Below are 18,014 nucleotides of genomic sequence, written 5' to 3' on the forward strand. Positions count from 1 at the left end.
AGGAATGGCAAAAATAGTTTATTTTGCCTCTCAAAACCAGAACGGACTAAAAAGAAATCCCAATGCCCAATTCTATTTTTTATGACTCTTTGAAAGCACAGCACTTCAAAACAGCAAGCTGGACATTGGTTTTCAGACTACATAAAACACACCTCTGTCTCAAAAAAAAAAATCATACTTTTCAATGCAATTTAATACAATAATGACAGCAATTACAAAACTGAAACTGCATTAAATAACATTTCTTCAGTAGTATTAGTATTTTTCCTGATTTATACAAGTTTAATATACTTTCTCTAGTCTGAAATCTGTTTACTTCCATTTCTACAATATAAAACATAGTCATTGAAAAATACGTCTAGTAGGAAATCTTCAGTCCTATCAACCAGACCTTTCAAGAAAATAGAGAATGCAGCCAAAGAAAGAAAAGCCACTTATGGAATTGCATTTAACACAATTTCTATTTTAGAATCATAGAATGGCTTGGGTTGGAAAGGATCATAAATATCATTTTGTTCCAATGTCCCTGCCTGGGGCAGGGATACCTTCCACTATCTCAGGTTGCTCAGAGCCCCAGCCAACCTGGCCTTGAACTCTTCCAGGGATGGGGCAGCCATGGCTTGTCTGAGCAATCTGTGCCTCACCAGCCTCATTGTAAACATTTCTTCCTCACAGCCAACCTAAATCTACTCTCTCTCAGTTTAAACCCCTTTCTTCCAGCTCTGTCCCCACAGGCCTTGGGAAAAAGCCTTTCTCCACCTTTTTCATACATTCCCTTTACATACTGAGAGGCCAAAAAAAGGTTTCCTCAGAGCCTTCTCTTCTCCAGGCTGGCCAAGCCCAGGATTCCCAGCCTGTCTCCATAGGAAAGTCGCTCCAGCCCTCAGAGCGTCTTCGTGTCTCCTCTGAACCCCTCCAGCAGGTCCATGTATTTCTTGTGGGGAGCCCAGAGCTGGGGGCAGTACTGCAGGTGGGGTCACTTTTACCATCTGTTCTTTGCAAAAGGCAAAATCCATTGGATATTATATCTAAGGTGGTACTCAAAGAGCATCAAGATAATCTTATAAATGTTGTGTCCTACTGTTTGGACAATAGGATGAGATAGATTTCAACATTAATAACAATTTCGTAAGTTATCCAATATCAGTTAATTTGCTTTGACCAGTAAAGGTACTCTAAGCAATTACTTGGCTGACATAGAACAAAAGATGAAGTGAATTTACACATGAAGTGTACACAGTATTACTCTCATTCTTGCTAATACCTTATCATCATGAGAAAGTAAATGAAGGTATTAATTTTATTCATATTTGTGTTTTGGAAGTGTCTGAATATGCAAAGCAACATCACAGCCTCATCATGCTACAATGTAAATAAACAAAGTATTTCAAATAGCACCTGCTTCTATCACATTCCATTACTACTAAAGTATGTAAAGTATGAACATTACCTTCAAACAGAACAAATGTTTTAATTTAAAAATACAATTAATTCCATTGTTCAAAAACTGCAATTTAACCATCATGCAATGACTCACAATACTTCACAAATAATTTGATGACTGCTACTGATCATTTTCATTGCAGAGAAGTTTAGCACAATAAAGTAAATTTCCCAGCTTGGCCATGATTCATTTCCTAAGCCACTTTCTGATACAAAAATGCAAAAAACCCACATAACTATAGCACCCAAAGTATTTTTAAAAATACAGAACTATTGTCTGAACCTTCAGAGACACACCTTAAAAAAAAGGAACTAATAAAGATACTCTTTATTATTCACTGCATCATTTGCACTTTTTACATAATGTAATCACAGGATTTAAATAACTCAATTTAATATTTATCCAGGAACTGGCAGCCAGTATTCTACCCTGAGGGATGAAACTCTTCATAAAAAGCTCATTTTACAAGACACTGGAGCAGTTTTGGCATTACCAGCACCTCTCACATAAACCATGTTGAAAACTATAGTTTATCCTGCCAAATGCCTTTTCTACATATGGTGTTTAACAGTGCTCTGTAGGTCTGAAAGCCAGTAATAATAGATTTAAGCTAAAAATCTGGTAGCACACATGTATGTAACACAAAAATTCAAACAATGCTAAATTTTCATGGATATATTTACCTACATACCCCACATGCATATAAGCAATTAAAATTACTCTTTAAATTAATGTTCTAACTATAACTCCTGTAAAAAATACTTTCCCTTTCAGTTTCCAGTAGCTTCCTAAAGTTTAATTCTCCTATTGACATCAGAGGCAGAACTTCCATTAACCTCAGCAATACAGGATCAGGCCACAGGAAACCCCAAGTAATATATTTAAAGACAGTACATATATGTTTTAAAAATTCTCTAATTATGCAAGGATGAGTTTGGCACTTTACTGGGTTAACTGCCCCAGTAAACTTCTAAATTAATTTTTAAATAGCATATTTCAAATACTACATCATAAATACATAAATACTATCACATAAATAATGACAGAATAAAATCCAGTTATGTATCTACATGTGGTTAAAGATGGAACTGATGAAATTTTTATTGTAGGCAACAGCAAACTTCACAACCTTTTTGACATTTGAAGTTTGATTTGAAGTCATACCATGACTGAAGGGAATCAGCTAAATTTGTTACGTAGTATTTAATGTAAGTCTTCTTTAGAACGAAGACACTTCGCAAAAAGATGAGTGATAGAGTTTAAAGTGTTAACATATTGACAGCTAGGTAACATAATGCTGAAAATACTCACCACTTTCAAAACAGGCATCAAATATGAGATGTCCTTTTTTAGGCTGTCCACAGTAACCAGCTGGGAGAACTATGTACTTGCTCACGTTCCCTGCTATGATGTCATCACTTCCAATGGCACTGCCTGTTGCAGTAAAAGTGAAAAAAACCCCATGAGCATTAAACAAAATATATATAATATATCAAAAACAGTAGAAGCTACACCCCCACGTATTTCTACATAAAATGAAATTTGCACCATTTAACACCTGCACCAGTTTTTTCTGACTGAGCCAGTCCTTTCTTTTCAAAAGGTATATAAGAATTCAGATATAATAATGGCATAATCTGCTAAAGCCTCTCTAAGGAACAAACCACCCAACCTGGTTTCTTGCATGTTTATGACACATGGCCAAACCCTCTTATATACATTAGTCTGATATTCAGCCAGATCTACTTCTTCCAACAGGAGCTCTCTAGCTCTAGATCCTGCTGGATTCCATGGAATTGAACTCCTCATCATCTTTTTTATCACAACCCTCAGAAGCATCTTCCTCTCAGCATTAATGGGATCCTTCTCCTCTATCCTGCTGCCTATTTTCAGGCATCTTAAATGAACTTAGAACCTTTGAGACTGCTCAGTCCCATTCATATTTGAAATTTTAGAATTATTAGAAGGAAGAAACATACACCCATGGAGCCATGTGACTATCTGAGCCCTCCTTGTTAGAAAACAAATCTCAGAAAAATAACTCGAATAGCTTGAATTTTTTTAATGCAGCATTTATTTCATTGTCAAATATACAAGGACATAAAATTTCTACACAATGGCATGATTTTTCTCATAATACATCAGTAGTAAATACACTGAAAGCTTTATCTTTACAGTAAAATTATATTAACAAATTGCAGCCTGCAAAATATTTGTTTCCAAATAGGGATAGAAGAACACTAATTTTTATTTTTTTTCCATTTGAGATATGTACAAGAAAGTAAGTAAATCAGTGTATATTATATCACACATTTATATTATAGTATAAGAAACACTCAGCACTTTCTTCACTACATAGAGTTTGGACAAGAAATATTTAACAATAGAAAAACTACCTTCTGTATTATAGAAAATGAAGAAATGGTACAGCTTCAAGTACAGAAGGCATGTGATGGGATAATGGGATGATAATATCTTATTTCACTCTGATAAATAGGGCTACTAAGGCTTCTAGAAATAGACTTTTGGTCTGTACTGATTTTTTTGACATTTAAATGTGTTATGGGGGATGATAAATGTGACATAAAGCTCAATTTGCTTTATTTTTATATTGAAAACTATTTCACACAAATGTTACAAGCAATTCATATTGTCCCTGAATGATGAAAACAGCTTATTAATTAAAAGTGACCTTTCCATACATAAAAGTATTCCACCTCTTGAGGCAAAACACCTTAGCTGAGGTAACAAATTATAACAATGTATTAGTGACACCATAGTTAAAGGGTCTGTCAGGCTTTCTATCACATACCCATATTTTCACAGGTACATAAATCCCATATTAAAAAATATGCAAATCCAGGTCAACATTTGGCATATGAATCCCCAGTCTTCCACAGGAATAAATTTGAAACTTACTCTCTTTGGGAAGTACTACAACAGAACAAACAGAATTTAGACCTTTTCTTACTTTTTCAAAATCTAAAAATGTAGATATTGAATAATGCATGATAGTATTTTTTTAGCAAAATTATTATTTGTAACCTCTGGGTTATTTGTTTTAGACTGAATAATTACCCACAGACAGCAATCTGTGGCATTTAAATTGTTTTCTTTAAGTGTATAATTGCTACTTAGGATATTTTAGCTGGATGTTTCTTACCAGCATGCTGATAAAATTTGCTTAAAGCCTGGGAATGTCAGAGGCAAACTGAGGCCTGGATGGGGCATGGCTGTGATTCTGTCCCTCGACAAAATTCACCCCTGTGCATTGTGCAAGCTGCAGTGCAGAGCAGCAGCCAGAGGAAAACCACTTCCTCAGTTTTACTTGAACTGGATTAATATATAGCTGTTGCAGTTAAGATTAGTCAAGTTGGTCATTTGCAATCAAACATCGTGGAATCAAGGATACAAGGAAAAATTAGTGGAAAACCTGCAAATCACCATGAGTGACTGAGCTGCCAGAGACCAAAGTGAAAGAATGGGAGGCAGGGAGTCACCTGAGTAGAGCTGTTTGAAGACTTAACTCCTCTTGGTAAATGTTCCCTTTTAAGTCTCAGCTAAAAGTAATAGGCCCCTCAGAAATTGTAAAAGATAACTGGGAAACACCACTTAAAGATGAAGAAACTGGAAAGGATTACATTCATAGCACTGCCACCATAAGACAGTGGAGGAAAAGCAGGCAGAATAAAGAGTTACATCTCCCTGGCAATTTAGAAAATCTGCCAATGGAGCCTTTACACAATGCAGAAGGAAGCTGTCAAGTAACTGTGTCCCAGCAAAAAGTTTCCATCTGCTCCTCCTGACCTAATGTAGCCCTCCAGGAATGAGAATAAAATCATCAAATAGCCTGTAATTCATAGTCATTTAACAATATTACTCTCCTAGCGTGTTCTTTATTCCACAATACTTAGAATATTCAGAATGCACTGCTGCTATATTTTGAGTTATATTATCTTTAATCTCTAAACATGCAAAACTACTGTCTTTGAACTTCACATTATTAAACAGCACAACAGCACCATGTCCCTTCTGGCATGTTCTCCTTGGGTGATAAAGGAAAGGCCAGACCACTGCCCGAAAAGGAGGCTGTTTGAGTCCATTATAAAACATGGCCTCATGCCTGTCTGTTCAGCAGATGCAGAGAGTGGTGCTGGGAATACATTACCCCCCTCAGATGGAGAGAACAGCTACCCTGGGCTCCAGTCCTCTGGCCAATAAAGAGATCCTGTCCTCACAACTGGGGAGCCCTAAGCAGATTTTCCTGGCTGGAGGCAAAGATGTATGACAGAAGCTTGTGGGGAAGGGAAATAGCTCTTCAATCTGAAACAAACTGAAAAGGAAAAAAGAGAATTAACTGAAGTACATCCTGAACATTCCACTTAAGGAGACCAGATTCTCCTTTGAAAAAAAGGTTAGATAAGACAAGCAAAGGCAAAACCTAGCAAAGAAATTGTCTCAGAATGTAGTTCTTATTTTGTCAATTATTTTTCTTATGGGTTGTAAGACACATAGCTATTTTATTCTAATTCTTCATTGCTTAAACTCCAGGAGGCTCCAGCAAATCCCTAGGATTTACTTTTACTGCAGTATTAAACTTTAATGGTAATTTTCTATCAGGTATAAAATCTGTAGGTGTCTGAAATCTCTGTAAGTATATAAGGCTTTAAAATAAAACCTGGACAGAATCTTCTGGTATCTGCATTCATCACTATTGTCATTGTGGATATATTTCACATCAAACTAGTGAAAATTAATAGAATCAGTTCCAGGAGATTGGGATTCGTGGGAGGAAGAGTTTGGAAATTTCCAGAGTTTCTTTGCCCTTCTTAAATTCAAAGGGTAAAGACAACTTTTTTCTTTTTTTTTCCATTTAGGAAAAGATGAAATCAGTTATTTGCTACAATAAACATCATGCAAATTTAAGTACATTTTCTTTAAACACTGTAGTTTCTAGAGGAAGGTACCTCTTTAGAAATTTGAATTGAAAACCATTTGAATTGGGTAAACAACAAGCTCAGCTTCCAGAAGTGCCAAACAGGAAAACCCAGGGAGTTAGAAGCCAGCAGCTACCCTCATGCTACATTTACGTAGGAGAGCACAGCCACATTAAAACAGACATGGAAAAATATAGCAGGGATTTGCCTGGGAAACCTGCATCATTCACTTACTCCCTAACAATGATGGCAATTAGAAAGGTGAGGTAACACAAAAACAATAATGGCAAGGCAACTTTGTAGAGGTCTTTCTTTGGTTAAAAATGTCATCAAGGTACCTTGCATTCTCTTATGAGATCCTTATTTTAGAATAAAATTAGGATACATTTTGCTGCTGTAAACATCTATGGTATCTAATAGCCAGATCCTTATCATCCAGGGACTAGGAAATATTTCCAGGTTTCCTAGAAAAGCTCCATCAGCCTTGAGCAGTACTGTAAATAGAAACCCACACAGTGAAGTGAATCTGAACTCTCAGTACAGTTTGCAACAACAAAAAAAGTTCATTCAGATGACCAACAGCAACTCCTCTTGCTCCAAAACATACCAAGTCTCCAGATGAACACTGCTCAACTCACTTTGGCTAAGTAGCACTTACAAAAGTTATGCCAATGACAGTATCTGCTCCAAAAACCTGAAAACAATGTCATTTTTAGCAAAATTATTTTAAATTATAACATTTAGTACAAGTCTCAATATAGTCTCAATAGCTGATTGTGTCCACTTATTATTTGACTTTTTCTTTTTAAATAAAATATTTTATATCATTGTCCCTAGGGTTCAGAAACACTGATATTCATGAAGACAAGCTATTTCTGCTATGACTTCTGAATGTGCTGTAGCCATTCTAAAAATCCTACAGGCAGCAGCAGACAGGACCTTGGAATTCCAGCTCCACTGACTTAAAAATGCTAAGAAAAAGAAGAAAACATAACTGTCATTTTGATCTTCAGAGACATGTATCCCGAAGCAAGGTTTGGCCATGAACTGGAGAATCTAAACATACTGCAGTCAATCTGAAATGAACTTAAATCTCAGGCACTGTGATCTGAAAAGAAAGGGGAAAAAATATGTTTAGACCATAAATCCCAGGGTTTGAGACAATACCAGGCATAGTAGCAGCCACACCTGCTGCCTCACACTGGGATACTGTGCCCATTCTGTCACCATTACCTCTTTCAAAGGTCCAGCAGAACAAGGAAAATACTGGTTACCACAGGAAGGCATTGTGATACAGCTTGGTCTAGTTCTAAAAAATAGTAACATCGTGTTGTCATTTAAAAAACAAATTTGAGATAAAGCAGCTTTACAGCAATTGTTTCTTCAATTACTTTCCTCCTACGGTTTGACCAACAGACTGCTTGTCAAGTCTGTCTCCAAACTGAGATGATATTCATATTCAAGAACACAAGCAAAGTAAAGATGAACTGTAGTTTAGCAGAGATTATCAGGCAAATTCTGGGATTTGCACAGGTTGTGAAAGTAGTCAGGAGGAATAAACTGCAATCTTACTGCCATGGACTTGAAAGGGCTTGTGGTTGGTTGCATAATAGGAATGAAAATCTACGGTTTGGTTCTTTAATTTTATTGCACAAGTTAATCTTTCTTCAGAGGCTACCAAACAATATTACCTTTCAACCTTCCTAACATGACTCCTTAGCTAATCCACCATCAGTTTTTACTTTGGGTTAAAAGCATAACTATATGTAAATACCTCATGCCTCTTTAGATGGAAGTACCCAAATTCCTTTACTCTAGCAGAAGGTGTGGAATAGGCATCTGAGTCAAAGCTCAGGGTGGAAAATCTTGTTCTCATATGCAAATACATAAAGAAAGATTATCCCTAAAGCTGGTGACACGTGTGGTGCCTACAAAAGGCTGAGTGGCACCACAAAGAGGACTTTGCCTGCAATATACTGAGCAGAAAGCCCAGGGCAAGCAGGGACACAAAGGTACACGAGGTCCTTAGCCCAGAACAAAGCATTGACTGCCAGGCTGGTCATGTGTGAAAAGGTGATGAGAAATCTCCACTACATGGTCCTTTCAAAAAGACCAGATCCACACAGAGACACAACTATCAGTCCAAGGTCAATTATAGAGCCTGTCCAAAATCCAATGAAGAACATTCAGCTGAAGATATCTGGCAGACAGGTGCTCTGCACAATGACTCCTCATGCCCAGGGGCTGGCATTGTCTTATGAGTTTATAGAAAAAGAAGAAAAGTCAGCTTGTGTGGACTTGCACCTGTTTTATATGTGATATTTGTTTCCAATCCTCAACCTAAAAGCTTTACTTCAAGCCTACTCTTTTGTTATCTCAGTGCGGGCTATCCCCAAGGATATTACCTTTCTGTTAGAGACAAATGGCAATGGAATTTTTTGTATGACTTTAGTGAAATCCAAAGTGTCCAAGAACGTATGAACAGATTTTTCTAATGAAAATTTTAAAAAACAATTAATGCTTTGAACCCAGTACGCAAGAAAAAAAAAATTCCATTACTCTTTTTACTGCACTTATAAGCTCTAAACTAAAATTCTACCATAAATGAAAAATAAAAAGAATGGAAAATACAGTTGTATGAAATACATTAACTGAAAAGATGTTTATTTAAAAACATTGTATGGATCAGTGAATTTCATTATATATAGATTTATTTTTTAACAAGTATTTTGTATCTTGATAACATCAAAGGTATCACATGATGCAACAGTTGCTATAGTAGCAATACTTAAGTAGAAAAACACATCAAACAAAAGCATAAAACATATAAACAGTAAACAAAAATATCATACATTATATGCAACCCCAGATAGCAGGCAAAAGAGAAGATAATAGCTATTGAGTTGAACTAGTCCTCAGAGCTGCATCTGCAAAAAAGTATCAGCGAGTCCACCCTTTCTGGGAAATAAGGGATGGCTCAGAGAATTAGGTCTGCATGTGAATGAGAGGAGATGCTGAAACACCAGTCAAAGAGAACACAGGAATTCAAGTTCTAGGTCAAGATCAAAAAATTTGTGGATGTTCCTATCATTCCAGGGGAAATTCTGTGTCTAGGGATTCTGAGGCAGGTAAAAAACTGAAGAGTTAAAGGCTATCTTTGTGGGGTATTACAGAACTTTGAGAAGTGAAACTCTTCCCTAGCATCCCATACCTTTCTGAAATTTCTATGCAACTGATTTCCCAAAAACAAGGAGGGCGTGTGACCTGCAAAAAATACTGAGTCAAGCAGGCAGGCAATTGCAGGGTTTGGAACTGTAGTGGAGGAAATTTCAGGTAAGGGCAAAACCTGGTATTACTCACAAAACTGGAAAAAAATGGTGGTGGTTGAAGTAACTCACTAGCATTTGCTAGAGCCATCCTAAAATGCTGTATTTCCCATGCTATTTAATACTGAAACAAATCAGCTTTCATATATCTGGATTTGTGTTATATGTGAGGGAGGATAGAAGAAGTGGAAGGAAAGGGAGAGATTCATGGATGTATGCTGTGTATACATCCATATATACTCCAGGACAATTTGTATATACCAATGTTTCAACAGCTGCCCTGGGTGTGAGGAACTGATTTACCAAAAAGCACATTATCTCACTTACACTTGACAGCATAACTGGGAGAAGTCATGACAAAATAAATTTCTAAACTAAAGATAACTCCCATTGAGCCAAGCTAAATGCAACTAAAGCATCTTATATGTAGCAACCGATGCAATGACCTTGACCCAAGACTATATAGCCTTCAGTGACTAACGAAGTTTAATCTCTCCAAGTTAACTCTTTGCACCTCCTTTCTTGGGGACCAACTGATTCTCTGCTGGGAAACTGGAAAGGACTCAATAGGTAATAAATATTCTTGATATAACAGAGAAGTAGATTGATTTCAGCTTTTGCAAAAGGCCAAGGCTTCATTTCTTGTTCTAGTTTTCAGACTCCTCAGCCCTGACTATCACATTCAAAATGTTTGTCCACAAAAGACATCTCCTAAAAATACCAAGTATGAAGTACCATGGAAGTCTTTCAAGAATATCAGCAAGGTCAAGCATGGAACATATAAACAGCACTTTTTCTGTTTATGGAAATGAGCCTGCTCATGCCAGTTTCCTAGCACTTTTCATGTCTTACTATGTCTGCTGATTGAACAGCAACTTTACAAATTTATATTTACAGAGATGTCTATGCCATAGTGTGGAAGCACAAGTTTATGTGCTGAATCCCAGGAAGGCCAAAGGAAGACAGCATAGCTGTGATGCTGAGCTAGCAAGCTGGATCATGGACATTATTCCAGGGTTAGCACTGAGGGAATACAGCTGTGCTTTCTAATTTGGATAGGGCTTTTATCTTATTCTCAGCTATTCTTCATAAGCAATCAGCTTGGTGAGCCTCAACACAGGTCAGCTGTGGCACTATACCAAACCCATTATTAACAGCTATTTTAATTTGTTCATACCTAAACCGCAACTACTGTAAATTTCTTGCAGATGCACCTGTCCACATTTTTTAAAAAATATTTGATTATCACTAATTCAGGTGTTCAGGAGACTTCAATTCCTGACTCAATCACTAACATCATTATGGTGGTAATGAATCTTTATCCATGGGAAACTGGGCCTTCCATGAGGGTTCCAGTGCAGGCACAAAATCCTGTGGGGAAACACATCAGCAGCTTTGCACAGCACCATCTCTCTCTTCAAGATCTTGTATTCCCCAGGTGACTGGAAGAAAGGTGGTCTCTGCAGGTACTTGGGCTTTCATCATGAGTGTGGTAACTGAAAACTGGGCAACCTCAGTGCACGGACAATTTCCATCCTGGTTATTACATACCATTCCTGAATCCTTCTTTGGGTTAAACTGCTATTTTCCTTGGCTCTTGCTTCCTATTCACCTGTTGTTTAGGGATGTAGGGATGTCTTCTGCCAGTTAACTTAAGCCTGCAGTAATTTCAGCCACAGTTTCTTCACTTTTGAGTTACACTCTTCTTCACTATTGCATATTTAAAATAATTTGGAGATTTTAGTACAACTTCTGAAATAATTTGTTCCCCCAGGTTGCTGAAATCAATTACACTATTAATTACTGCCACAGTTATAATTACTCATTGAAACAACTTGTTTAACTTCTTCATTCAGAATAGCATTTCCCCCTACTTTCCAAAACAGTCCATTCCAAAAAGTAGTATTCTAAACCACTGAGAATATCTTTGACCCAAGCATTGTCCACTCACATTCCCTTAAGAACATAATCTAGTATTTCATTTCAAACAACTAGATCATTGCAGTTTTATTTTATTCACAAAGTATCATATAGAAAAAAAAATAGTTTCAAAATTCCCATTTTCTAACATAAAAAATGTCAGCAAAAACAAACAACCTATTAACTGTCTTGCATCAGCAACATAACAGGAGTAAAACTACAGAGAACGCTAATAACTAATACAGCATATTCAGCAGGTTTTTTAACTAAGCAAATACCAAGTTGATACAATATTTATGGGAATATGAAATGCATACAAAATATTTCAAGTATTCAGAACACAAGCCAAAAATTCCACCTTCAAGATGGCTTACACAGAGAAAGCTCTGAGATCAAATTACTGTTTATTTGTACGGCTCAGAAATAAAATAACCAGCAGATACAGTGATATTGTGCACAAAATATTCCAGAGCACCACAGGCTTTGGATGTAGGTAAGTAGTAGAGAGGCAAGTTTATCTCACAATTCTATTTCACATGGACAGTTCCCATCAAATAATGTTGCTGCTTTCAGATTTGTATAGGTTATTTGAGGAATTTTTCATTAATCAAACACATCATACTACCTCATCTGCATTTTATAAGCATGAAAACCTGATAGCCACTTGCCAGGCTTCCCAGCACTGAAGTTGTCTGTAACGGCAAAGTGACTCTGCTGCTTATTGCAAATGAAAACACATCAGCAGAGCTGCAATGAATCCAAAAGGGCTCTCTTTGCAATGGATTCCTGCTGCTCTGCTCTGGTGATTCACGGGAACTGATGTTCCACTTGCTTGAGTGGAGATTGAAATTCAACACATTTTCCAAGGTGCTTATGAAACAAAATGTAAAAGGAAAATCTTGCCAGTTTTCACTCATGATTGTGAGATCCACTGCTAAGTAAACAGCTCTGTGAATTAGCAGGTAAATGGGATCATTACAGAGCTTATTCATCTAATAATAATTTAAATCAACTACTTTTTCCTCCATCCCCTTTTCTATGCTCGATTTTTGACATAATGAAAACATGAAATCAGCTAGTTTACCATACTGAGAGAACAGGGACACACATATATATATATATATATATATATTAGAAAATATATGTATCAGAACATGTAAGTTTTAGCCTCTAACCTTTATACATTACTTATCCTAAAATAGAACCAATCACAAAAAGCATTTACTATACACAAATACATCAAATTCATTACCAAACATTTGCAGGATGAGAGCCCTAGATTTAATACTAAAGTCCACATCCTGAATTTGAGAGTCTATGACAAAATGAAATGGAAGTCATTATTATTCTCGTAGAGCAGTTTTCCAAACCATTTCACCATACAAATAGTAAAATTACTTCAAAAATGTATGTAAAAATCCAAAGTTAACAAATACAGCACTTCTTAAATGGCAGGCTTGGCCTCTGTGGCAAAGTCAAGAAAATAAACTGTGGGGACAATGTGACCAGGAAATCTGGGATAAGGGATACATTGATGTGTACCCATAACCAACTTCAAGTAATTATAAATCGGTTTACCTCTAATAAAGATTAAAGGCAGACACAGCTTGATCCCAGAAGAACTTGTTATCTCAGGTACAATGCAATCTAAACATGGCAATTCTGCACCCAGGCTCTGCATGCCAACTACCTTGGGGAATCACTTGAGAAATCTAAGCTGGTTTCAAAAGATTCCCACCATTCTGGAAAAGGGCAGCATGATCAGTCCTCCAAAAACAAGAGTGCTGGAGGTGGCTGTGCCAGAGCTGCTCCACATCCAGCAGCACCACTGTGAGCAAAGCAGCACGCCTGCATCCCCTTGACATTGGCAGGAAATAACTGCACAAACTCCCCTCCATGTCCTCCAGCACCTCATTTATCCAGGGGTTGCTGCCTTCTGTTACCAAGTTATCAGACATCTTCATTAAAAACTTTAAAAAAGGTAACAGTGACTATTCAGCCATTTTCCTCTGTGACTTCTATCCCTAAGCAGGTGTTGTGGAGGAAAGAGGAAGAGAAGGAAAATTTCCCAGTATAGACGAGTTGTCCATCTCTTCTGTGGCAGCTGAAAGCTACTGTGTGAGGTGTCCCACCTGGAGGGCAGGCTGGTGCTGCAGATCTGAGTGTGCCAGTCCTGTTAGTGGCCCCACGTGGAGATCAAGCTGGTTCCATTGTAAAATAGGGAGATGACTTTAAAAACCTATTTTATTGAGCATTAAATCTATATAGCTCCACTACCAAAAACAGAAAAGCTATGTAGGCCACTTAAATGCATTCTGAGGTTAATTTGGTCTTTTGCATGTGACTTTTGCCTACTAAAAGCAGTGAGAACCACACTAGAGAAACTTGCAGAAACTTCTGTTTTACAAATTTCAGTATAAAACCTATTAAAATTCTCAATAGGTCTCATTTTACTTTTTACAAATTCAAAAGCCTCCTCTCACAAGTGCTAGTAATTAATAGGGTGCTTTGAACTTCACTGAAAGAAAAAACGTTGGGAGGCTCGAGGTAAGTAACTTTTCAAAGCTTTGATTATTTGTCAAAGAAAAAAAAGTATGAAATATGGCTAGGAAATGGTAAACCACTCAAAAATGGCAACTGGAACACCCAACACATTCTTGTTTCTTTCTTTTTCTGAAATTATATCTTCTGGCTGTATAAAGCCTTCATTAGAATTTCTCAGGTCTCCTTATATGGCAAATTATGTAACAAAAATATGATCAAAGCCTTAAGTACCAAAAATATATTAGCAGCTCTTCTTCGATGAATTTTTCTAGCAAGGATTTTTTTTCCACTGGATAACTGAAAAACATTGGAAATTGCTTAACAGCGACCTACTGGCAGCAAAGTCTAATGATCACTATAATAGCTTTCTCCAGTGACTAGAGTTAATTTCTGTATAGAATTTCAACAAATATTTCAACTCATACAGTTAAAACTGAAACAGTTAATAGTCTTACAAAGGACCTTAGATTTACTAAGAAACCTTTCTCTAATGTCCCCTGGACTTCCAACTGTTCTGGCTAAAAAGTACCAATGCAATCGGTAATTTCTGGCAAATTTCTTTATTGAACAAAACCCATTTTAGATTTGTTTACAAATCCACCCTGCAGCATTTTATAAACAGCTGCAAACAGCTCTTTCTGCTGTGTGAACATCTGCAAGGCTGGGCCCAGTCCCCACACAGAGTTCCACTGACGTTTGAAGCCTCCTCGTGTTGATAGGAGGATACAGTGGGCAGATCCCTTTCAGCAAGAAGGCTGCAATGTCTCTTCCCAAACACTGGAATTCTATGATGTTTACAGATTAATTGTATATATTACAAAATAAGCTCTGTGGTTTGTATACACCTTAAAATTCAGAAATCATTTAGGAAAAGTTAATTCAATTGTAGAAATTACTTTTACCTGGATAATCAGAAGTATCACTGACGTATGGTGTTATTTTAATGACCAAGATTAAATAATATTATTAAAGTAATTAGCTGATCTCTTCTCCTTTAAATTTCCTCATGATAAAGTCAGTGAATTAGTTACCAAAAAAGACTTTATTTAAAGACAAATAAATTATGTTCTTACATAGTTTGTTTTCTTATTTAACAGTTAAGGCCACTGAAAAAAGCAGTTATGTTCCTGATACTAGAATGTTGTCATACCATAAATGATTAACTATTTTTAAAAGAATAACTATCCTCTTTTGAAAGAATAATGGAAAGCTATCTTCAAAACAATCCAGCTCAGCACTCTCATATTAAAATCAATCAGAAAATACTGCAAAATTTACACAGCTGTTCTATTGGCCTCTTCACTTGCAGATCTCTTAAATAACAAGCTCAACACTAACTGTTTTAGGAACGCTAATTACTACACAAACTTTGGGTGGGGCTTGAGCATTCAACAGAGGTTTGCAGATTTCCTCCCTGAAGCCAGGTCACAGCTTTGAAAATTCCAACCATTCTTAACAAGAAATGTGACTCAACACCACTCTGCAAGGTACCGATGGTGACATGTAAATAAACATAAAAAACTTCCACATTCAGCTGGGAAGCCTGTTCATTCTGATAACCAGGATTTTTGGTCTAAAGATATTTATTTATATCCTGTTCAGTACTATGAGTGAATGCCTTTTCTTGTTTTCACTATGATTTCAGTGACGATGACACAATGAAATACCAGAAATACTAATATCCTCAATATGACTAGCAACTGTGGAATAACACATATTAGAACTGTCAATCCAGGCTAATATTCAGTTGCCTCAGATAAAAAACGATTACAGAACTCAGAGATAACCTGCACCCTTTGATCATCCAGGTCTCCAGATGCAAGTCCTCTGAAGGTAACAGAGATGCCTTGAACATAAACCTGGGGAGAATGAGGTAACTAGTGAAATTCTAAATTGGAAAATACTTTCATCTGGTTCATGGGTCAAAAAATTTAGCAAATCCAGGCACTCTGTACTCACTACAAGCTACTACTAAACCTTCCTTAGTGAAGCTAAAATGTCCTCTTTGCTACAGAACTGAACAAATAACATTCATCTGGTTTTGATGAAACTTAACTAAACTGGTTGTTTTCCTGTATCTTCCAGAGGCTTATGACAGCAAGGTCAGCTGAGCAGAACAGCTGGAAATCAAACCAAGAAGATCTTGAGAGTAACTAACTAGACTCAATCACTTTGATCCTCCTGCAGACTTCATTTGTGAAGATTTACATTGCTTTAAGTTGGATTCACAGCTTGAGAGACAAAGGTTTCAGCCTGGAAAACCAAACAGGAGTCAAACAAATTCAGAGTTTACTGCAAAAAGCTAATTTAAACACTTTTGTTAAAGCAGGTAGGACTAATGAGCCAGCTACAATGGGAAAATGATTAATTCTGAGTAAAGTGAGCCGATTTGCAGGAGTCTAACCAAACATCAGAATACAGAAACTATTTTAATGGATTAGAGCAGATGTCTGCCTAGTCTGAGGAGGACAGCAGCAGAATATGAACTCTGTACCAGAGAGGTGTGAGATAATCTACCTTCCATATTAAGTCCAAATTTTACTTGAAATATATAGATTGGCTGAAACCTACCATGATGTAGAGAATAATGTTCAACTTAACAGTAGACTAATAGCTGATGGAAATACCTCTTCTGAAATGCTTCGTGCAATTCTGTGTGTCCTAATCCCCCTCCCCAATTAAAAAGATAAAAAAGGTTAAGAATTTGCAAAAAACAGAAACAAAAATCTTCTACAAGGAAAAGGAATAGAATATGAAAATATTTGTATATAGGGAAAGAGTAAGAATAATTACCAGTATAAGACATATTACAATATTTACTTCCCTATAACAGAGATACTAATAAAACTGAAATGAAAAATTCTTGTATTATAAAAAAAATGTAATTTTTATAAAGTATAATTAATTTACAAAACATCTTAACACAGCATATTCTCAAATCTAAGAGTTTAGAGAGGTCATATGCATCCTAGATGTGCATCATTCACTGTCAGATAACTTTTAGGAAGAAACCTAATTTTTATAATCCCTTATCTCTAAGTGCACACTGTATTTTTTCTGACATTGACTCTTGTCAAACCTGAGTTCTGAACTAAATCAGTAAAGAATGGTCCATCATAGCAATTTGTGCTGCTTTAAGGCATGAATAAGTTACCTTCAGTTTCTCTGTAATATGGTTTCCTTATGCAAAAATTGAAAATAACCATCAGTATTTCTAGATAGGAAGATGAGATGATGAGAGTTATTACTTGTGTTTTCTGATCCATGACTGAAAACATGATGTTGCTGTTTAAAAAAAAAAAAAATCCAACAAGTATAACATACTCATACTGGCTAAATTGATTTATATGGTTTGAACAATGTTCAGTCCTTCTGTAATGGCTTTATTCTCCTTGCATTTATGCAAAAGGCAGGTTCCAGAGCTACATTCCTGTATCTCCTAAAGACTGCTCAAGATCTCACACATGATGAAGACACACTAAGCAGTGAGGATGCAGCAGAGCACATTCCCCAATTATGTGTTCAACAACAGTGTCAGTGTCACCCAGCAGTAAAGGGGAAGAAAATAGAGATTCTTTGAGGGATTTGCCATGGAAAGAACCTGCCTGTCGACTTAGTGTCAGCAGACAGTCAGAAAAAATCCAGATCACCCCACCTTTTTTTCCCACACTAGTTTCCGTGACCTTTCTTAAAAGTGGGCCAAGATCACAAGCTTGCCTCTTCTTCTCTGAAGGTTTTGGGTCTTCTCCCTATCTTTGTGGTTCTTTGCATTTTTAATTACTTATCTGTTTTTCCAAAACAGAAGGACCTGAAAATTAAACTTGCAAAGTGTACAGACAAACA

The 18,014-nt window shown here is 36.6% G+C and overlaps 1 protein-coding gene across 2 annotated transcripts in view; it reads right to left on the minus strand.

The window, feature by feature from the left end:
- The window catches only part of LOC102112919 (AGBL carboxypeptidase 4), an 878,734-nt gene that overhangs the window by 858,884 nt on the left and 1,836 nt on the right, over nucleotides 1–18,014 (minus strand). For both annotated transcript variants that reach the window (XM_014250851.2, XM_088060383.1), the window contains exon 2: nucleotides 2,756–2,878. In XM_014250851.2, the coding sequence (XP_014106326.2) occupies nucleotides 2,756–2,878 (123 nt within the window). The remainder of the gene's footprint in view (nucleotides 1–2,755; nucleotides 2,879–18,014) is intronic.

This window comes from Pseudopodoces humilis, chromosome 10 (assembly GCF_049639895.1).
Source record: "Pseudopodoces humilis isolate 2021_Gansu_Grassland_sample_001 chromosome 10, ASM4963989v1, whole genome shotgun sequence".
In the NCBI taxonomy this organism is placed as follows: Eukaryota; Metazoa; Chordata; class Aves; order Passeriformes; family Paridae; genus Pseudopodoces; species Pseudopodoces humilis.